This window comes from Nicotiana sylvestris, chromosome 4 (assembly GCF_000393655.2).
Source record: "Nicotiana sylvestris chromosome 4, ASM39365v2, whole genome shotgun sequence".
NCBI classification, from domain to species: Eukaryota; Viridiplantae; Streptophyta; class Magnoliopsida; order Solanales; family Solanaceae; genus Nicotiana; species Nicotiana sylvestris.
Window position 1 is genome coordinate 159,985,387 of NC_091060.1, and position 19,708 is coordinate 160,005,094.

Consider the following 19,708-nt stretch of genomic DNA (forward strand, 5'->3'; position numbering starts at 1 on the left):
CAAAGTTCAAGAGAAGATGATAACTATGAAGACAACCTAAATTATCAGGATGCTCAAGATCCATATGAAGATGAGTCAAAAATGAGTTTCGATTCAATAGCTATACATAATTTAGACACATAAAAATAAAGTCCCAGTTAAAACAGCAATTAAAGAGTACCAAAGACAAAGGAAACAAGGCTGGTATACAGAGCAATAATGACAACATATGAATGAGAAAAACAAGAGGGAAAAGAATATGTGACAGAGAAATGCTAGCTGTGCTAAAAAACAAAAGTGACGAGTGACATAAAGTAAAGAAGATGTGACAAGAGGTAAAGCTAGTTGTGCTAAAAGACAAGTTAAAATTTTGAGTGGAAGAAAAAGTTACAAACACGGAAGGAATCTCCGACCAAGCCATGTGAAGATGGGGCCCAATGAAGTACCCTGCAAGGCTGGACAAGATAGATTTCGGAAGAGTTTGGAATCCGTTTTTCAAATCCGTTCCAAAATTTAGCTATAAAAAGGAGAAGGAAGCAGAAGAAAAACAAGATCGAAGAGAAAAAGCACTCTGAAGAAAACCCATCCAACCAACTCCCCTTTCCATCATCAACCCCCTTTCCAAAACCCTTTGTAAAATATTTCCTTATGAATATTTTAGTAGTTCCTCCTTTAAGCTTGTAAAAAAAATAAGGCCTTATGCTTATGTGTGATCGTTTTTAATTCCCAAAGCTCAGTAGACTTTTTCGGGTTTCCCGAAAGGAAAATCTCTCTCCTATAAGCATGTAAGTTACTCATCTTTTATCTAAATTATGTTCCTATTACCCCTGTTTATTTTAAAATTTTTGTTATCCTGTATAGTTTTATGTTTCATGTTCATATGATCGATTATTAGATATCACTCTAAGTATATGGTTAGCTTCCCAATTTCTTAACAATTATGATGGATTAACCTGTAAATTCCTAGAAGAAACTGGTTAAGTAAAACCTGAAAACAATTAAGAAGGGTATAAGTGTTTAACCATGGCCGGGGTGAGGTTAAAGAAATAAGAGTTAAGAAAAGTGTTAAAATCTTTAAAAGATTGGGAAGAAGAGATGAACAAAGTGGATTAAAAAAAGTAGTAAAGGGGTAATTTCAGTTCATAATTTAGATAATATGGTAACTATACAAGTCTATAGAATAAAAGAGAGAGAGTACCGAGTAGGATTTTCACAACATAAGAGTTCAATCGCAAAAAATAATTTTATTATTAATGTCCAACAATCGTAATAACTATACAAATTCAGAAAGCTTTGTTAGGAGCCTTACTCAAAGTTTGGAAGAATTTATAATAGACGTAGAAAACGGGTTTTATTTAATAGTAGATTTGGCCATACATTTTATATATCTACAAGACAATAATAGTATCTGTTCAGATATATATAGAAAACAACAATATCTGATATTGTTAATATTATCATACCATCAGTCATATCATCTATACCATCTAAGAAGACGATTTAGACGATTTTAATTTCGACTTAATACCATCTACCCCTCTTATATTAGATTAAACTTTATACAATCTACCTCTTATATATATATATATATATTACTCATCATTCAATTTTTTAATTTAAGTGGCCAGTTGAGCACCTATTTAGGCTGATTAGGTAAAGCCAAAAGAAAAATATGAAATAATTTCAACCAAAGGCTAAAAATATAATTAAAGTTCATATGTAGACAATTTTTGTTAAAAGTCATCCTTTTATAGTGAAATAAATTAATTTTTTTGTTACAAAAGAAATAATGACATAAAAAATAAGATAAAAGAAAATAAATATTGAAAAAAATGTTATAAATATCTAAAAACAAGAAATAAAATATGACAACAAATTTTTTCTTATGTTTCATCTTTGTTGAGAATAAAAAAAATTTGAAATTTAATCTCATCATTTTTTTTTCAACTCAAATACATAGATTATAAGATAAGGATATCTTAGAATATTTTTTTAAATTTACATTATGTGTCATTTTTAAAAAATCACTATTACTAACAAACTGATATGATATTCGAATTTGAATGGGAATGCAATTTGAGTAGTTTGCATTGAGGTTAAGCTAAGTATGGTGTCGAAAAATAAACTACTTGATAATTTTTAAGACAATATATGTAATATTTTATAATAATAATCAACCAATTTAACATTTAATGATTCAAAGAATAAATTTTTTGTATATATAGGGTATTAAAAATTCAAATTTTAGGGTTAGAGATATCGATAAACTTAAAGTGGAGTCATATTGAAATAAATCCGGCCAAAAAATTATTTAAATTTCTAGATAACCGATGAATTTTAAATTAAAGATAATATCTTCACTTGCATCATTATAAAGATAATTATTATTATTATAATATATATATATATATATATATATATATATATATATAAAGTTTTAGAAATTAAATTTTCAAACTAGAAATAATTTTTGAAAGGTAAAATCATACCAAATAAGAATTCAAGTCATAGTATAAGAGTCACGTCCTAATCAAAGAAGCGTTTATATCGTGTCAACCTTTGTGCTTTGTCATAAATATGAGTTATTATTTCACTTCGTGGCTATTTTTAAGTTCCAATGACACTTATGAGAATAGTGCAAAAATAAAATTATCACTACGAGAATTGAGAAAATGTTAGTCTTTTTTCATGTAGTGTTTCTTAATTAATATCTGACGATTATCTATAATTACTTATAAGGTTTAAATGTTAAGGTTATTTATATATAATTCAAATAACTCAGATATTTAACATGGTTAATGTCAAATATCAAAATGGAATAAAAAAAAATTCACTAGCTAAAGAATTTTTTATATTTTTAGATAGCCAATTAAAATAAATTTTTAATTAAGAATAATATTTTCATTATATTATTACAAAAATAATTATTATTGAAAAATAATGTTTTAGAAACTAAAATTTTAATAAAGAAATATTTTTAAGAGATATCAACACACCAAATAATAGTTCAAGTAGTAGTAAAAGAGTTAAGTCTTATCCAAAGAGTCAATTCATTATCTCAACATTTGATTGTTTTGCTATAAATATGAGTTATTATTATGCTTCCTGACTATTTTTAGTATCCAATGACACCGGCAAGAATGGTATCAAAAAAAGAAAATAGAAGAAATGGTTAATTTTTTTTCATACAGTTAATATCCAATGATTATCTATATTTACTAAAAAAATGTAACTTTTAAGATTATTTAGGTACAATCCAAATAACTTAAATATTTGACATATTACTAATTAGTGTCCGTGCAGGGTACTAATATTAATTTTTCTTGAAAAGGAAAAATTTGGGGCTCGTTCATTATCCGTCCCAGCCGCAGGTACCTCATGTAAATAATAACTCGCGGGTCCCAACGCGGAGAATTTCCTTTCTCATCACACTTGGCTTCACGAAAGAGCGAGTAAATAAAAGTTTGAAACTACAAGCGCGTAAAGCCCTAATTCTTTGCAAGTACGTCATCCTAATCTCGCACATTGAATTGCGTGTCCACACCATGACTAATCATGCACCCCTTTGCCATCTCCTCTTCGTTTGCTAACCAAAACTGCAATATTTATTTTTATCTTTTCCGCCAAACCAAAATTGCAGCTGCCATTTTAATGCCCATTAATGATCTCCTCTATATATTTCTCTTTCCCTAAGCCATACAATTCTTGTATTTTGATCTTGAACTTATTTGTTGCAAATAGTAGCAGTAGCTATGGCGGACAATTCCACTCAGTTGAAATCCGATGCTATATTTGAGCAAATGAAACTTCATCTCACTACTGATGCTGGCAAGGCACTCATAAAAAAAATTGGCCTCGTTTACCAAATCAACATCGCCCCAAAGGTAAAATCCCCCTTTTCCCCTAATTTTACATTCCTGTATATGTATAAATTCTTTTATATTCCTTAATTTTATGTTTTTTTTTTAATTTTTGATCTGCAGAAAATTGGATTCAATGAGAAGGTGTATGTTGTTGATCTGAAGAAAGGAGAAACAAAGGAAGGTTGGGCTTTTTTTCTTCTTCCTTTCTATTATCGAGTATTTAAATGAAATGAATCCGAATAAATAGAAATAGTTGTAGAGGATTTATATAGTCGATTCCAATTAATATAGAAATTGAGAATGAAATTGTTTGCTTCCTGTTACTGATCGCTTTAAATTGTATGGATCCGAAATTGAATTTGGGTATTTGTTTAATTGGGAATTTAGGGCCATACGAGGGTGGGAAACCCGATGCAACCTTTTCATTTAAGGATGATGATTTTGTGAAGATTGCCACTGGAAAAATGAATCCCCAAATTGCTTTTATGAGGTATTATTATCCTTCTATTTATCCTTTTCAGCTTTTTATTTTATTTGTTTGCAACTTTTTGATCTTTTAAAGTTTCGAGCTTTTTGATAATTTGTGATTTTCGAATGGATTTTGATGCAGGGGTGCAATGAAAATTAAGGGCAGCATAAGTGCAGCACAGAAATTCACACCTGACATTTTCCCAAAGCCTTCAAAAATGTGAACAAAGCTACTACAAAAATGTCAGTAGGGACTGTTCTTTAATATTTTGTGTCACCAAAAATCAACTCATATGATAAGAAAATTATGGAGGATTTGAATTTTATTTGTCTGTTCTTAGGGTATAATTCTGTGTCCCTTTTATGATGTATTACTGGGCTTTCCATCAAGGAACTGAAATTTAATGTTCACATTTTACAGAGACTGATTATTGTGTCTTATCAATTCACATTGAGCTTATATTTTACATAAATGATTCTGTTTTATGGTTATGTCTATCATTTTAGTTATACTGATCCAAAATCTTAATTATCTGTTTTATGGTTATGTCTTCATATAGTTGGCCTAGTGATGCTAAAATACATGTTGATGTTGGTTAATCTTGATTACCTTGCTGGAATTTGAGTTTATTTTGTTGAACATTGCATCTGCTGTAGCATTCTGTTTCTTTTTGTTTCTATTATAAATAGCTTGCAGTTGACAGTGACATATGGATCTTTTCTGTTGGGTGAAGTAGTTAAATGGCATTGTATAAAGACCAATAGAAGGAAGGCCATATTTAGTTGGATTAACTTAGAGGAGATATATCAAACTAAGGGATTCAACCTCGACTACTGAGGGTGGAAATAGAGAATCTTGCATGTCTTAGTGAAAACTAATAAAGAACTGAACAAGCAACAATGTCATGCTTGATTTTAGCCAAAGGCCAAAAAAGTTATCACAATCAATAATTTCATGCATAATTAGCAACTAGAAGCACATATTGCATGTTGGTTACTTCTTCTTTCCCGTTTTCACTTTGCCGTTTTAGTGATCTTTACTCTTTTTGAGTTTGGTTATTAAGTTCAACAATTTGATTGTAATGATTTTAGTTCCCCAAATCTTCTAGTCTGCACAAGTGGATGAACCAATTCTCAATTGTTGCGGCAACTGTCAAGCAAAATTTCTTCAAAACTTGCTACATGTAAATTATATACTTGGATATTCATACTTATAACATGGGTGATTCATAGTTGACGTTTTGTTGAATCTACATTTGATTAGTAGATTTTATTTTCTGGTTAGGTAAAAACGGGAAAGATGGGAGTACTTCTGATTTTATGTAATCTGGTTTAGTGGATCGCCTAAGTGATCTCCGATTGATCACTTATTAGTTATTACCAGGATTATTTTTTATAAAGTGGGAGATCCTGGTGAAATCTAAATCGCCTATATATTATCTAGAGATCACCCATGTATTTATTTATGGTCGCGTAAGTGATCTCCTATTGATTGCTTATTAATTATTTACCAGGATCATTTTTTATAGGGATAATTTCAGAGACCTCCCTTTACATTTTGTTCTATCACACTAACCTCCCTTATGGTTTTGGATATTACACTTACCTCCCGTATTTTGATTTTTTTGTAACAATTCTTTTAATATACTATTTTTTTTATAAAGGAAAAAAATTATGATCTGACTAATTTGCCCTTTTTAATATACTACTATTAATTAATTATGTTAACACATTTTGAATTTTCCTAATATTACTTGCACCTCAACAGAGAAAAATTTGCACGAAAACCAAGACCTAATCCTAGAATTATTTTTTTTTCCGCGAAATGACAATATCTTCAACTACTACAACCACAAAGTTAAGGATATAAATTTAACTTATCAAGTTTCCTAGCTAATCTTTTATGCATTGTTCCTCTACAACATACCTCTTGGATAATTTGTTTCATAATATGCTTCGAATCTGATTGCGTACCTCGGTATACCCATTGGTTTCTTTCTTTCCAAATCTAGTACACACCACTACAAGTGCCATGCTGTATATCTCTACCTCGGCTCTTCTTCCTCTTGCATAAACTTCAGCCCACTTTAGTTCCTCTTGCCAATACATTACCATTCTGCTTGTCCCTTGCCAAGCTAGGACCTTTTTCCAGATATGGGAAGACGTTACATTGAAAGAACAAGTGTGAAATACTTTCGTTCCCATTACAGAGTGGACAAGCCAACAGAACCTCCATTCCCCATTTTATTAATCTATCTCTAGTAAGCAATTTTACATATGCCACGCGCTTTAATGGGCGTTTGGACATAAGAATTGTAAAATTTCAAAAAAAAAAAGTGAATTTTTTTTTCAAGTGAAAATGGTATTTGAAAATTAGAGTTGTGTTTGGACATGAACATAATTTTGGGTTGTTTTTGAATTTTTGTGAGTGATCTGAGTAAAATTTTGGAAAACAGCTTTTTGGAGTTTTTCAAATTTTCGAAAAATTCCAAATTCATCTTCAAGTGAAAATTGAAAATTTTATGGCCAAACACTAATTTCGGAAAAAAGTGAAAAATTTCTTTTGTCCAAACGGGCTCTTAATATGAATATCCATTTGGAAGCTCCTTAAGTTATTACACACTAACTTCCTTCATGAAACTTTAGGAAAAATACCTCTCATTTTAGTGTACAACTTCCTAGTAGAGAAGTTTGACAGTGATCGAAACTCATTAGCATTTATTCCTGCTAGTTCAACATAGAGCCGTAGTTGTCTCCTTTAATTAGAGAGTATGTTGTAATTAGTTTTTGGCGATGGTTTAATGGGAAGAAAGAAAAGAATGTGATGGAGAACTGCATATGAAGATACTTATCAGGAGCTTGCATAGATTTCATTAAGAATCCTTTTTCTTTAAGCAAATCTTGTTTCCATTAAAATGGATTTGAGTTCTTCACTTGATGTTCAATGAAATCATATCGTTTCTTTTGTAATTTAAATGAAACGGAGCAATAGTGCTAGTGAAGTATCGGGTTTGGAACTTTCAAAAGAGTAACAAAAGAAGAAAAAAAAAAGAAAATTCTATTCAAAATAATGAAATACTTTACTTTGTGCGTGAAGAATCAATCGGCTTTGCTCATCTTAAATATTGGCAATTACTCCTAAAGGAACTTTAAAAATGATCACAGTATTAATTAAATAACATACTATCTTAAAAAGAGTAGATTTGTCATAATGTCATTTATCTACATTAAAATTATTAGGTAAAAAGAATTGTTAAAAAAATCAAAATAAGGAAAATAAGCGTAATATCCAAAACCACGAGGGAGTTCAATGTGATAGAGCAAACGTGAGGGGAGCTCTCTAAAATTACCCTTTTTTTATAAAGTGGAAGATCCTAGTGAAATCATAGATGGCTTATGTGTTATCTAGAAATTATCTATGTACATAGAACGTGTGTTACATAGAAATCGCTTATGTATTATTTATGATCACCTAAGTAAATTTAGGTTGATTGCTAATAAGTTATTATCAAAATCATTCCTTTATAAAATGAAAGATTCTGGTAATATCATAGATAATTATGTATTATCTAAAAAATACACATATATTTTTATGATCACCTATAAAGAAATGGAAGAACAGTATATTATTGTAAAAATCAATTAAAGACATTGCAAGCACGTGGCTAACTTTATTTTTTCTATTTCATATGGATTCTTGTATAGGGCCAAGATAATGCAAAGACACATTTCTCCAGCAAGTATACAAGAAAATAAATGAAATGAATCCGAGGCTTGGAGGTAGGAATGGCAATGTAGTGGAGTGGATGCAGGGCGGGGCGGGTTTAAGCTTATGCGGGTATGGAGCGGGAGCTGTCACGATCCGAAAATTTTACAATCGGGATCGTGGTGGCGCCTAACATTTCACTTGCTAAGCAAGCCAACGTTAGAATAGTTTATCTATTTTTGACAGTTCAGATCAAATAATAATAAAAAAGCCAAAATAACTGAAATAAATCTGAGGTAACGTGCGAAAAAACCATAACAACTGAAATATCTAATACAACCCCGAATCTGGTGTTACAAGTGCACGAGCTACTAGAATAGCATAAATAAAGGTCTATATAAAAGTAAAGTTGTCTGAGGGAAAGTACACCACTAAGATAAAGAAGAACGGGACTCTAGGGGCTATGGATGCCGAGCAGCTATACCTCAAGTCTCCACTCAATAGCCGGCTCAAGCAATCTATGGACCGCTGCTGGGATCGACTCTAAAATCTTCACAAAAAGTGCAGAATGTAATATAAGTACAACCGACCCCATGTACTCTATAAGTGACGAATCTAACCTCAACGAAGTAGTGACGAGGTTAAGGCAATCACTTACAATAACCTGTATGCAGTATATAATAATGACAGAAAAGAAAAAAATACAGAAACGAATTAAAGCAGTTAACACATGAAAGTAACTCAATCTATGAAGAAAAACCAGTAAATGCCAGAAATACCAATCTTTAGAGTCTCGTATGAAAGTACCAAAGTCCACACAATACAACAAGGAATGTAAATCACATAAACTATTGCGGCGCGCAATCCGATCCTACCGTACAATACAATTCTTCCTTATTCCACCATAATAATATCAACAATAATAAGTAAAAATATATTGCGGTGTGCAACCCGATCCCACTATATAATCAGAATCAATATCATAACTCACCTTTATTTCGCCACATCAATCCACTCTTGTTTTACCTGTTGTGGCGCAACCCGATCCCACCGTGTCAATATAAATTCACCCTTATTTCGCAATATCAATCCATCCTTATTTCATCTGTTGCGGCGCATAACCCGATCCCACCGTACAGTATGGACAATTCAGTAAGTGCAATCAATTTAACAACTCAAATCACAAGTATCCTGTATGATTAATGGATATGAAACAGAACCAGAAAGGAAATCTCATCTCAAATTACGAATTCATTGTGATTAATACTAAACGGTAAGACAAATCAAATAAATATCAACTAAAGGGTACAAGTAAGTCAACTAAGACAGGTAGCAGTAAATCATGGAAGCTTGGGAAAATCTAACATTTTTAACATGAGAATAATAATTGACAATTAACAAATAGAGGCATGGGAAGCATTTAAAGCATGTAACAGTTAAGGCATGAAATGAAATATTTAATGAAATGCGGAAAAACAGGGAAACAAGTATTTTAGCGGAATACATACACTTGTCACCTTGCATATACACCGCAACACATGAATTTCACATAGCACATAGCACATAGCTCAAGAGTTCCTAATTCCCTCAAATCAAGGTTAAACCCAACACTTACCTCACTCCACAATCAACCAGGGTTTTTCCTCTAGAATTCGTCTCCAAACTAGCCGAATCTAACCAAAATCGACTTAATAACATCAAATAATATTTGGGAAATCAATTACGATAACACTTTTTTCAAAAAGTCAACAAAAGAAAATCCCGGGCTCGCTTGGTCAGAACTCGAGATTCGGACCAAAACTCATTTACCCATTCACCCTCGAGCCCGATTATGTAATTTGTTTAGAAATTCGACCCCAAATTTAGGACTAAATCTCAAATTTGCAAAAAAAAAACTCCCTATTCTTCCCAAATCTTTAATATCTACCATGAAAATCCTAGATTTAATGTTGAAAACTTGTGAAATGTAACGGGTAATTGAGAGAAAGTAGATTAAGGTCACTTACCAATGAATTTAGAAAGAAAGGTTCTTGGGAAAATCGCCTCTAGGGTGCTTAGGATTGAGAATTTGAAAGAATGAGCTAAAATCTCGTATTTCCCTTCTTTTGTCCAGCCGCAGATATCGCAATTGTGACCTGGGGTTCGCAATTGTGAACCCCGCAAATGCAATAAAGCCTTTGCAAATGCGAAGATTCCCCATCTTTGCTGCCATCGCAAATGCGATGGTTTTGTTCGCAATTGCGAACTTGGACTTTTGCAATTGCGGCCGTCTGATCGCAAATGCGAACCACTCTCCCCCAGTACCCCTTCACAAATGCGAACCACTCTCCCCAAATGCGAACTTGATAGAGGAAATGAATGTTCGCAAATGCAAACATTAACCTTGTAATTGCAAGATTAGAGGTTGCACCAGAACTAGATTTTTACCAACTATTTTTCTTAAGTCCAAACCACTCCGAAGCCTATCCAGAACTCACCTGAGCTCTCGGAGCTCTAAACCAAACATGCACACAATTTCAAAAAATTTATATGAACTCGTTCACGCGATCAAAATACCAAAACAACACCTAGAACTACAAACCGGAAACCAAAACAAATGAAATTTTCAATGAAACTTAAGAACTTTCATTTTAACAACCAGACGTTCGAATCACGTCAAATGAATTTTTTTGTACCAAATTTTATAGACAAGTCATAAATCCAGTAATGAACTTATACCAAGTTCCGGAACCAGAATCCGGATCCGATAGCAACAAAGTCAAACTTGAATTTTGTTAAACCTTTAAACTTCTAATTTTCAACAAATTGCGATAAATCAAGATAAGGACCTCCGAATTCGATTCAGGACATACACCTGTCATGCCCTAAACTTGAAGAGGCGTGGCTGGCACTCGGTTCCGTACTCGGCCCGAGCGTACCACTCTGTAACTATGAACTCTGGAGGGGTAACCCTCAACTTAGGCCGATGAGGCCATATTCTGTATTGTTTGAAAATAATGTCTCTCTTATTTGTGGGGTAAACATATCCAAAAACTGATATATATAACTATGCCGACCGATTAAGCCGCCATGAATATCTACTGATATAAGAATATACAAGACTCGTCTACAAGCCTCTAGAGATAACTGAATTGTACCATGATCCGGACAGAGCCTCGACTTACCTATCAAACCTGTATATATAAATGGACTCCAAGGTCTAGACCTGGTAACTCCGAGGAAGTGGAGCTTACTAACCAAGATGATATTTGACTCTGCCTACTGGGAGGGTCTGTCCAATTGTCAATGAGGACATGCATACATGAAATGCAGTGTCCCCAGCAAAAGAGATGTCAGTACAAAATAATGTACAGAGTATGTAAGGCAATAGAATAATTGAAAGTTAAAATTGAACTGATAATATAATAACTAAAGGTAACTGGAAGTCAAATATAATCTGAAAATATGCTTACCTGCTGATACTGACTCAACTCTCTCAATATAGTAAGTAAAATAGCTGTTCGACCTTATAAAGCTCGGTATATGTATCTGCTCTGCCGTAGTAGGCTCGCTCATAAGAGCTCGACCATACTAGGCTCTGTATCTCGGCCATTTCGGGATCGCTCATAGGCGTTCGACCATAGTAGGCTCAGTATATAACTCACTATCTGATCAGAGGTTGCCCCCCCATCGATTATAGCTCGATAGTGGTGAAAATAATGTAATACTGTATATATATATATATATATATATATATATATATATATATATATATATATATATATATAGAGAGAGAGAGAGAGAGAGAGAGAGAGAGAGATTATCCGCTCTCTTGGCTGACAGAAGACAAAACTAAACTGAATATGAATTCCCGATAAGGGATAATGCTGTAACGTATGAGACTAGGAAAATGTACATAAATTTAGGGATATGAACTTCTCTTTATGTCTCGTTATCAAACACATGTAGTTATTGGATCATGCCAAAATGAAAGAAAGGTTTAGCCTTAACATACCTTATCACAATATGTCCAATAGCCACGTTAAACTCCTCTTGTTTCACCTTAATCTATAACAATGATAACAATACTATCATTAAGTTATGGAAGGTACAACTATCACACAACGAACGACAAGCTTATTTTGTAACAAAACGGGCAACATCTCCCATATAATCTTTACTTTTCCCTAATTCGACATAACACCAACAACGCAAGAACACAATAATAACAACATATATACATTATTTTTCAACCTTATATCCATCACAAAATACCACGAAATAGCCCAACATACCCCTATTACTCCATACACAAAACGACAACCATAGTAGTGTCAAACAACCCAAAAATATAACGACGACGACCAGCCAGCCCCCCTGCCGTTATGTATTATTTTTCCACACCCTTACTCCTCCAAAAATCCACAAAAACAGAAGCAAAAGAGACAACCCAATAGAAATATAAAACAACCCACAAAACAGTCCACTACAAGTTGAACAACTCGAACTCACGGCTTCCGATAACCGTCCCGTGAGTTCTTACAATTATTGAATAAATTTCTCTAATTTAAAAGAAGAAAAAAAAGATTAAAAGGTCAGTATACTTACCATATTTGGTGAATATCTCAGCTCCTTGTCACACCTCCTTTTTACCTACACCCCCCGTGAAGGGGCGTAAAGGGAGTTTTTCTAATTAAAGGACAATCGAAACGGGATTTATTATTTAATTCAGAGTCGCCACTTGGAGATTTATGGTGTCCCAAGTCACCGGTTGGATCCCGAATCGAGGAAAAGATTGACTCTGTATAACAGTCCGCGAATCAGAAATCCGAGTAAGGAATTCTGTTAACCCGGGAGAAGGTGTTAGGCATTCCCGAGTTCCGTGGTTCTAGCACGGTCGCTCAACTGTCATATTCGGCTTATTTATCTGATTTTAATACATGTTGAACCTATGTGCAAATTTTAACTTTTTACCACTTTTATTATTATCATTTTTACCGAGAATTGCAACATCGTGAAAATACATCTCGAACCACGTCACATCAATGCACCCGTGGTTATTGACACATTTCAACTCTGTTGAGATTTGGATTTGGGTCACATAAATGCGCACCCGAGTTTAAGAAGATAACGTTATTAAGTACGCGCCTAAGGCGACTAGCGTATCATTATTTTGGGTAGGGCCGCAAAATTTTGCTAAACGGTCCATCCCAAAGTCTAAGTAATTTTACCAACACGTATAGAGGGCCCCGCAGCTTGTGTATTTTTATTTGTCGAGGCTCGTCTCATTCATTATTTTTTAAAGGAATTTGCAACGTCATGGAAATGCATCTCGAACCACGTCACAATCAATGTACCCGTAATTAGCGACACATTCCGACTTTGTTAAGACTTGGATTTGGGTCACATAAATGTGCACCCGAGTTTAAGAGAGTAAATTATTTAAAGCGCGCCGGAAGTGACTTGCGCGTTATTATCTTTTGGGGAAGGCCATGAAATTCGCTAAACGTCCCGTCCCTAAGTCTAAGTATTTTAAAACAAATATTTATTGAGGGTCCCGCAATTTTGTATTTTTATTCAGCGAGGCTCATCTCATTCTTATTTTAAAAGGGCAAACCTAAAGCAATCTATAATTTTCTACTTTATTTGTCTCTAAAAAAAGAAAAAGTCCTAATTAATTAACATTACAAAATTGGGCCTCATAGTTCAAGTCCGGATCCAAACGAAAGGACGAACCTTTTAATGTGAATCCACTATCTAATTTAAAAGCCCAGTCCATCCTTAAGTGCCAACATGTCATATCAGTCTTGGGCCCAAAGAGCCCAAGACATAAAATTCGGATAGGCCAACCGTGAATTTTCAGTGGCCCAAAGTGGGCCTAGGACTAGCCTAGTTTAAATGAACAGGATCAGGCCGAGAAGATCGCGGGATAAGCATTTGCACACCACAATTACTCCAACTCTCCAGAGTGTGTTTATTAAATAGTAATAAAACTATGAGGTACGCTTGTTCAAATTAACTACTTATTCATATCCAATTATCATGACCAATTTGTTTAGTCAGTGCTAACGGTGCCTGCTTATTTTAAACAAGTTACTGATGATGCCTACTGATATTACTAGCCTAAACTGTTGATGCCTACTGATGTTAGGTTTAACTCGAAATCAAACTCGATGACCCATCATACATTTTCAACCCCAATCATGTTTCTGAATTTGACGTTTCAACAGAATAGAGCTATACTAAAGTGAGCACTATCTATACTAAAGCAGTTGCTAGATGACCATGAATTCAAGTAGTCCCAAATCAAACTAGCGCACATTCGAACATTCTGATGCTTCTGTTTCTAATTAAATTATTGTCCCTAACTAGTTTCTCACTTTGACATGAATCCCTTATAGCAGAATGAATCAAGGGTTCAAATAACTTCATCTAGTACTAATTGTTCTGGTAAAGCAACTGACAACCTAGCAGCTCAAATTTGTAAACTAACAGCATGTCAACAGGAACATAGCAGTTCAGTAGCTCTTAATTACAATCCATGTGTATCCACTATTCACATAATACTAAACACATAATCAATATCGACTAGATATAATTAACTAACAACTCATCCAATTGTAAACAACAGGCAGCCTACAAATGAACACAAATCTGTGAATATTTCCATTTTTTCAACTTCAAGGAGCTACATCAAGGCGATTCGAAAAGTGTACCTGGATTGGAAAAATAGGACAAGAAGAAGGAGAAGAGGATCAACAGCAGTAGCAATACAACACAGCAAAACCTCAAACAAACACTGCGAGTACCAAATAGCAGGTACCAACAGCTAGTGACATACACAGCAGACCCAAGCGATAAACCAGAAATCCATAAGTGTTTAAAATCCAACAGAATTACCAGAACTGACTCAAAACCAGCCTGAATAAACCCAAAGTCACTAGAAAACCAACCAGGGAACCTTTGAGACTCTCACAATCAGAAATCAAGCTAGAAACAGGCAACTCATCAACTGGAATTCTAATTTGACTTCAGGAAACTAATGCAACAGTAGGTTTTCTCAATCTTTTTCAAAGTCAGGCAGTGTGTGCCAATCTTTGGACTTTTTCTATTTGTTTTTGATTCTCAACCCTTACTGCCCATCCCCCAAAAAAAGGTCCTCTCAATGTCTATCTCCAGATTTTTTCAGAATTAATCCCGTGTAAAAAACTCCCCCCTCAATCTGTCCTAAGTGACTCTATTTATAACCAAACACTGACTCTGCCCCTCAACTTTCAAAAGCACTTTGGGCAGAATTTTCCCACTAATTCTGCCCTCATCTCTTTTAATTCCACTAGTATATGTTTTGTTCCCCACTACACTTGTCTTTTCTTTATTTAAATTCAAATAGGTATGGGCACCTATTTCTTAATCCATTTTCTTTAAACCTTTCCCCCATCATTATGTCTTGTTCCCCATTAGCACTAAACAATTGTATTAGTTTAATGGTATTTTAGTACCCTACTGTCAGCCCACTTAAACTAGCCAATTTCTGAACTTTTCAATCCCTAAAATACCCCCTTAACCCCTATGTATTACTGCCATGCCCTAAACTTCCATCGATCTGTTTTCTAAGTTACAAACCTAACAACTGATTTTTAACTGATCAACTAAAGTACTATAGTTATAACCAATTCAAATCAGCAGTAACTCAGGATAACAAATGACCAATAAATCCAGTTCAATGAACTGAATATACCAACAGGTTCAGTTCTAAGTTCAAATATAACAACGAGCTCATTTCAATACAAATTTTAGAACACAAACGAGGCAGGAAGGAAACAGACAAGAATGAACCACAAATTAGACTTTTATCATGCTAATCCAACATTCAAGCATACCAGACTAATCGACGACACTTATTCAATCGATTGCATAAGTTATAAAACACACAATCAATAGCAAATAAGAATCGAACATGTGCACAAGTGATCATATTGGTAGAAACAGGGATTCATAATAAAACTTAACTAATCGACGACACTCATTCAAATCGATTATATAGTTTTATCACACTCATTTACCATGACCAGAAAAGTTTGCCCAAATAAAGGGTCATTGAAGACGGGCAGAATCAATCGACCAAAGAAATTGAAAAACCAATAAAACTAAACTAAAGTAAACAGACTAAACAAACACAAACTGGAACAAACATGAAGGGAAAATACCTCAAGAACTCGGGACCTGGACGACCCTGATTTGAACTCAAACTCGAACTGTTTGAGGTCGAACGGACCTTAATCGAGTGCTCTCAACTGAGAACACTTCGACTAAAGTCGATTAGACCCCAAATCATCCTTTAGCTGGGACAGATTTCAACCTCTGGCTTTCTAGAGTTCTTGGGGGTTTGATTTGGGGTTCGAGTGGTTCTGGTCTGATTCGAACGGAACCAAGCATGTTTTGGGCATGAGGGAGGTCAAGGGGTGCCAGGGTGTGAGTTCAGGGCGGATTGGGGTAGGTCCAGGTTTTGCTCGAATCTTCGAATGAAGATTCGAGAAGTTTGAGGATGATTCGAAGCAAACAGGTACTGGATTTGGATTGGGGGTGGTTAGATGTTCTAGGGGTGTTAATTTGGGGGTCATTGGACGAACTAGGGTTCTAGACTGATTCTTCGATTTGATATTCAAAGCAGACGGTGATGATTCGAGGACAACGGAGGGTAGATTTGGAAAGAGGAGGGTGTGGTGGTTCAGGGGTGTGAAGATGGGGGTCATTGGACCACCGGAATCGCTGTGAGGCGATTTCAGGTGGGTGGTGCATGGTGGCAAGAGGCGGGGGGTATGTTTGGTCTCTGAAACTCAGAGACTCAGAGACGAAGAGGTGAAGGGGGGTTTGGTTTAGGGGGCGTGGGGGTAAGGAATCAAGGCTATATACGGGGGGGGTGTTTTAATCCTGGCCGTTAGATCAAGCACGACCAACGTCTAGGATCAAGAAGCTAATTAAATACGTTGTCGTTTAATTTAGTGTTGGGGTCGGGGTCGATCCGGGTAACGGGTCAGGTATGGGGTTACGGGTGAGGGCGGAGTGATCTGGACCGTTGATCTAGTGAGATCAACGGCCCTGATCAGGGCTTCCCCAAAACGATGCCGTTTGGGTGTCTTTGAAACGGACTGGTCCGGGCGAAAGGATATTTGGACTAGGCTGTAAGGGGTTATTTTGGTTTGGGCTTGGTCTATTTAATTCAAACTGGCCCAGTCCGACTTTCTCTTGTTTTCTTCTTTTTCTTCTATTTTCTTTTTTTAATTCCCAAAACCAAAATTCTAAAATAAATTGTAAAGCCAAAATTATCCTACAAAATACTAATCAACCCTTAATAATAATTATCACACACAGTTGAATATCAATTAGAAATAAAATCACACAATTTGACATTAAATGCTAAAATGCAAAGTAAATTATTTTTTTGTGATTTTTCATTTTGTAAAACAAACTTGTTTGTTTAATTAATTCCTAAATTGTAAAATTAAATCCTAAATGCACATGCAACACATATTTTTGTATTTTTCTGAATTAAAGTAGAAATAAACATGCACAGACAAAAAATACAAATAAATCACAAACAACTCCAAACCATTTTATTTTGAATTTTTTGGGAGTAATTCTCATAAGACAAAAATCACGTGCTCACAGCTTCCCCTCTTTGTCCGAAAACACAAAAGATTTTCGCGCAAAGATAAAGTGAGCGGATACGAGCGATTTTTGCTCGTTGGAATACTCCGTGTGAAGCATTTTTGAAAAGATTTAACCGAACCTTTGCTTCAAAGGTTTCCTACATATCCCTGGCTAGAAGGGAATCAGGTTAATGTAGTTCAGGAAGTTTTTGGTAGCTGGGACTACCATGGGACTGCCTTTTGCTGTTACTGCTGCTGCATGCTGTTGCTACTGCTTTTCGACCTCCTTATTACACCATGCTAAAAGAAAACAAGAAACTAGACTAAACTATAGTCTATGAATTACAAAATCTTATCTAGATCTTCAGCCATGCTCTTGTGTCTCTTGTTGCTTTGACATCTTGGTGATTGGTGTTTCCTCTGACGTTTCTTTCTATCTGTCTTAACTCGTAGTCTTCTTTTGATTGCCAAATTTGAACTGCTTATTTCCTTTTTGTGAGCTTCAAATTATTTTTCCTTCGAAGCTTGAACCACCTTCTTCTAACTAATGTTGCCTTCCTTCCTACTTCTGAACTTTAACTTATGTTGGGGATCTTTGTCGTAACCCTTCGCTTTCCGGGCGGGCTCCTGACTTCTACTACAACTTGAAAATATAACAACTTCCATTCTCCAGGCGGGCTCCTAACTTCAACTATTTCTTAAAACATAACACCTCCATTCTCCAGGCGGGCTCCTGACTTCAACTACTTCTTAAAAATATAACACCTCCATTCTCCAGGCGGGCTCCTGACTTCAACTACTTCTAAAAAATATAACACCTCCATTCTCCAGGCGGGCTCCTGACTTCAACAACTTCTTAAAAATATAACACCTTCATTCTCCAGGCGGGCTCCTGACTTCAACTACTTCTTAAAAATACAACACCTCCATTCTCCAGGAGGGCTCCTAACTTCGACTACTTCTTAAAAATACAACACCTCCATTCTCCAGGCGGGCTCCTAACTTCGACTACTTCTAAAAAATATAACACCTCCATTCTCCAGGCGGGCTCCTCACTTCAACAAATTCTTAAAAATATAACACCTCTATTCTCGAGGCGGGCTCCTGACTTCAACTACTTCTTAAAAATACAACAACTCCATTCTCCAGGCGGGCTCCTGACTTCAACTACTTCTTAAAAATACAACACCTCCATTCTCCAGGCGAGCTCCTGACTTCAACTACTTCTTAAAAATACAACACCTCCATTCTCCAGGCGGGCTCCTGACTTCAACAACTTCTTAAAAATACAACACCTCCATTAATACAACACCTCCATTCTCCAGGCGGGCTCCTAATTTCGACTACTTCTAGAAAATATAACACCTCCATTCTCCAGGCGGGCTCCTGACTTCAACAACTTCTTAAAATACAACACCTCCATTCTCCAGGCGGGCTCCTGACTTCGACTATTTCTTAAAAATATATTTTATTGATGTTGCTCCTTCCTGCCTCCCGAACCATTTTCCTTCTAACTTGAATCATCTTCTTTCAACTGCTTCCCTCAAAACTGGCGTCTTATTCCTCCGAAAAATGCTGGAGATAACACTGGTGTTTTATTCAAAAATATGTCATTTTCCTACTTCAAAGACCACTTTCTTTAAAGCTGGCGCTTTCCTTCCACTGGAATTACTTCCTTCCGACTGGTGTTTTCACTTCTCTGAAACCTGCTGGGAATAACACTGCTGGGGAATTATCTTCCTTCTTTAAGACTAGTTACTTTCCTCCCTTTAACAATGGTGGGGATGGCACTGATTCACGGACCACTACCCTTAAAACTCGGGTTATATTGCTTCTTCCAAGATTGTTTTCTTTAAAACTTGTATCGCCTTCTCTCGTATACTGCTGGGGATTTCACTTCCTCCAAAACTTGTGTTATCTTCCCTCTTCCCCAAGTGGCTATCTGATTTTCGAGAAAATTTTCTGCCCCAGTTTGATAATCTTCTTTGTGGCAATGTCTTCCTGTTGTCAATAATATTTCCTTTCCCTGCTTCAAATCAAAAAAAAAAATTGTTAGTTTAAAA

General features: G+C 35.1%; 1 protein-coding gene across 2 annotated transcripts; it reads left to right on the forward strand.

Annotated features, from left to right (window-relative positions):
* Positions 1-528: 528 nt before the first annotated feature.
* On the forward strand, positions 529-4,802 carry LOC104210980 (sterol carrier protein 2). Of its 2 annotated transcripts, XM_070172314.1 has the most exons (5): positions 529-764; positions 3,721-3,863; positions 3,963-4,023; positions 4,230-4,332; positions 4,453-4,802. In XM_070172314.1, the coding sequence occupies exons 2-5, from the start codon at positions 3,732-3,734 to the stop codon at positions 4,532-4,534; spliced, it is 378 nt and encodes a 125-aa protein (XP_070028415.1). In that variant the 5' UTR covers positions 529-764; positions 3,721-3,731; the 3' UTR covers positions 4,535-4,802. The 2 variants fall into 2 exon arrangements, with proteins under 2 accessions (XP_070028415.1, XP_009758269.1); XM_009759967.2 differs by lacking the exon at positions 529-764 and having other exon boundaries at positions 3,540-3,863.
* Positions 4,803-19,708: the final 14,906 nt, after the last annotated feature.

Bases quoted from the DNA above. Each gene is read 5' to 3' on its own strand.
- LOC104210980 (XM_070172314.1), top strand. From the start codon at position 3,732: ATGGCGGACAATTCCACTCAGTTGAAATCCGATGCTATATTTGAGCAA. The intron at 4,024-4,229 runs GTTGGGCTTTTT...TTGGGAATTTAG, and splicing joins GAAAGGAGAAACAAAGGAAG to GGCCATACGAGGGTGGGAAA. The intron at 4,333-4,452 runs GTATTATTATCC...ATTTTGATGCAG, and splicing joins CCCCAAATTGCTTTTATGAG to GGGTGCAATGAAAATTAAGG.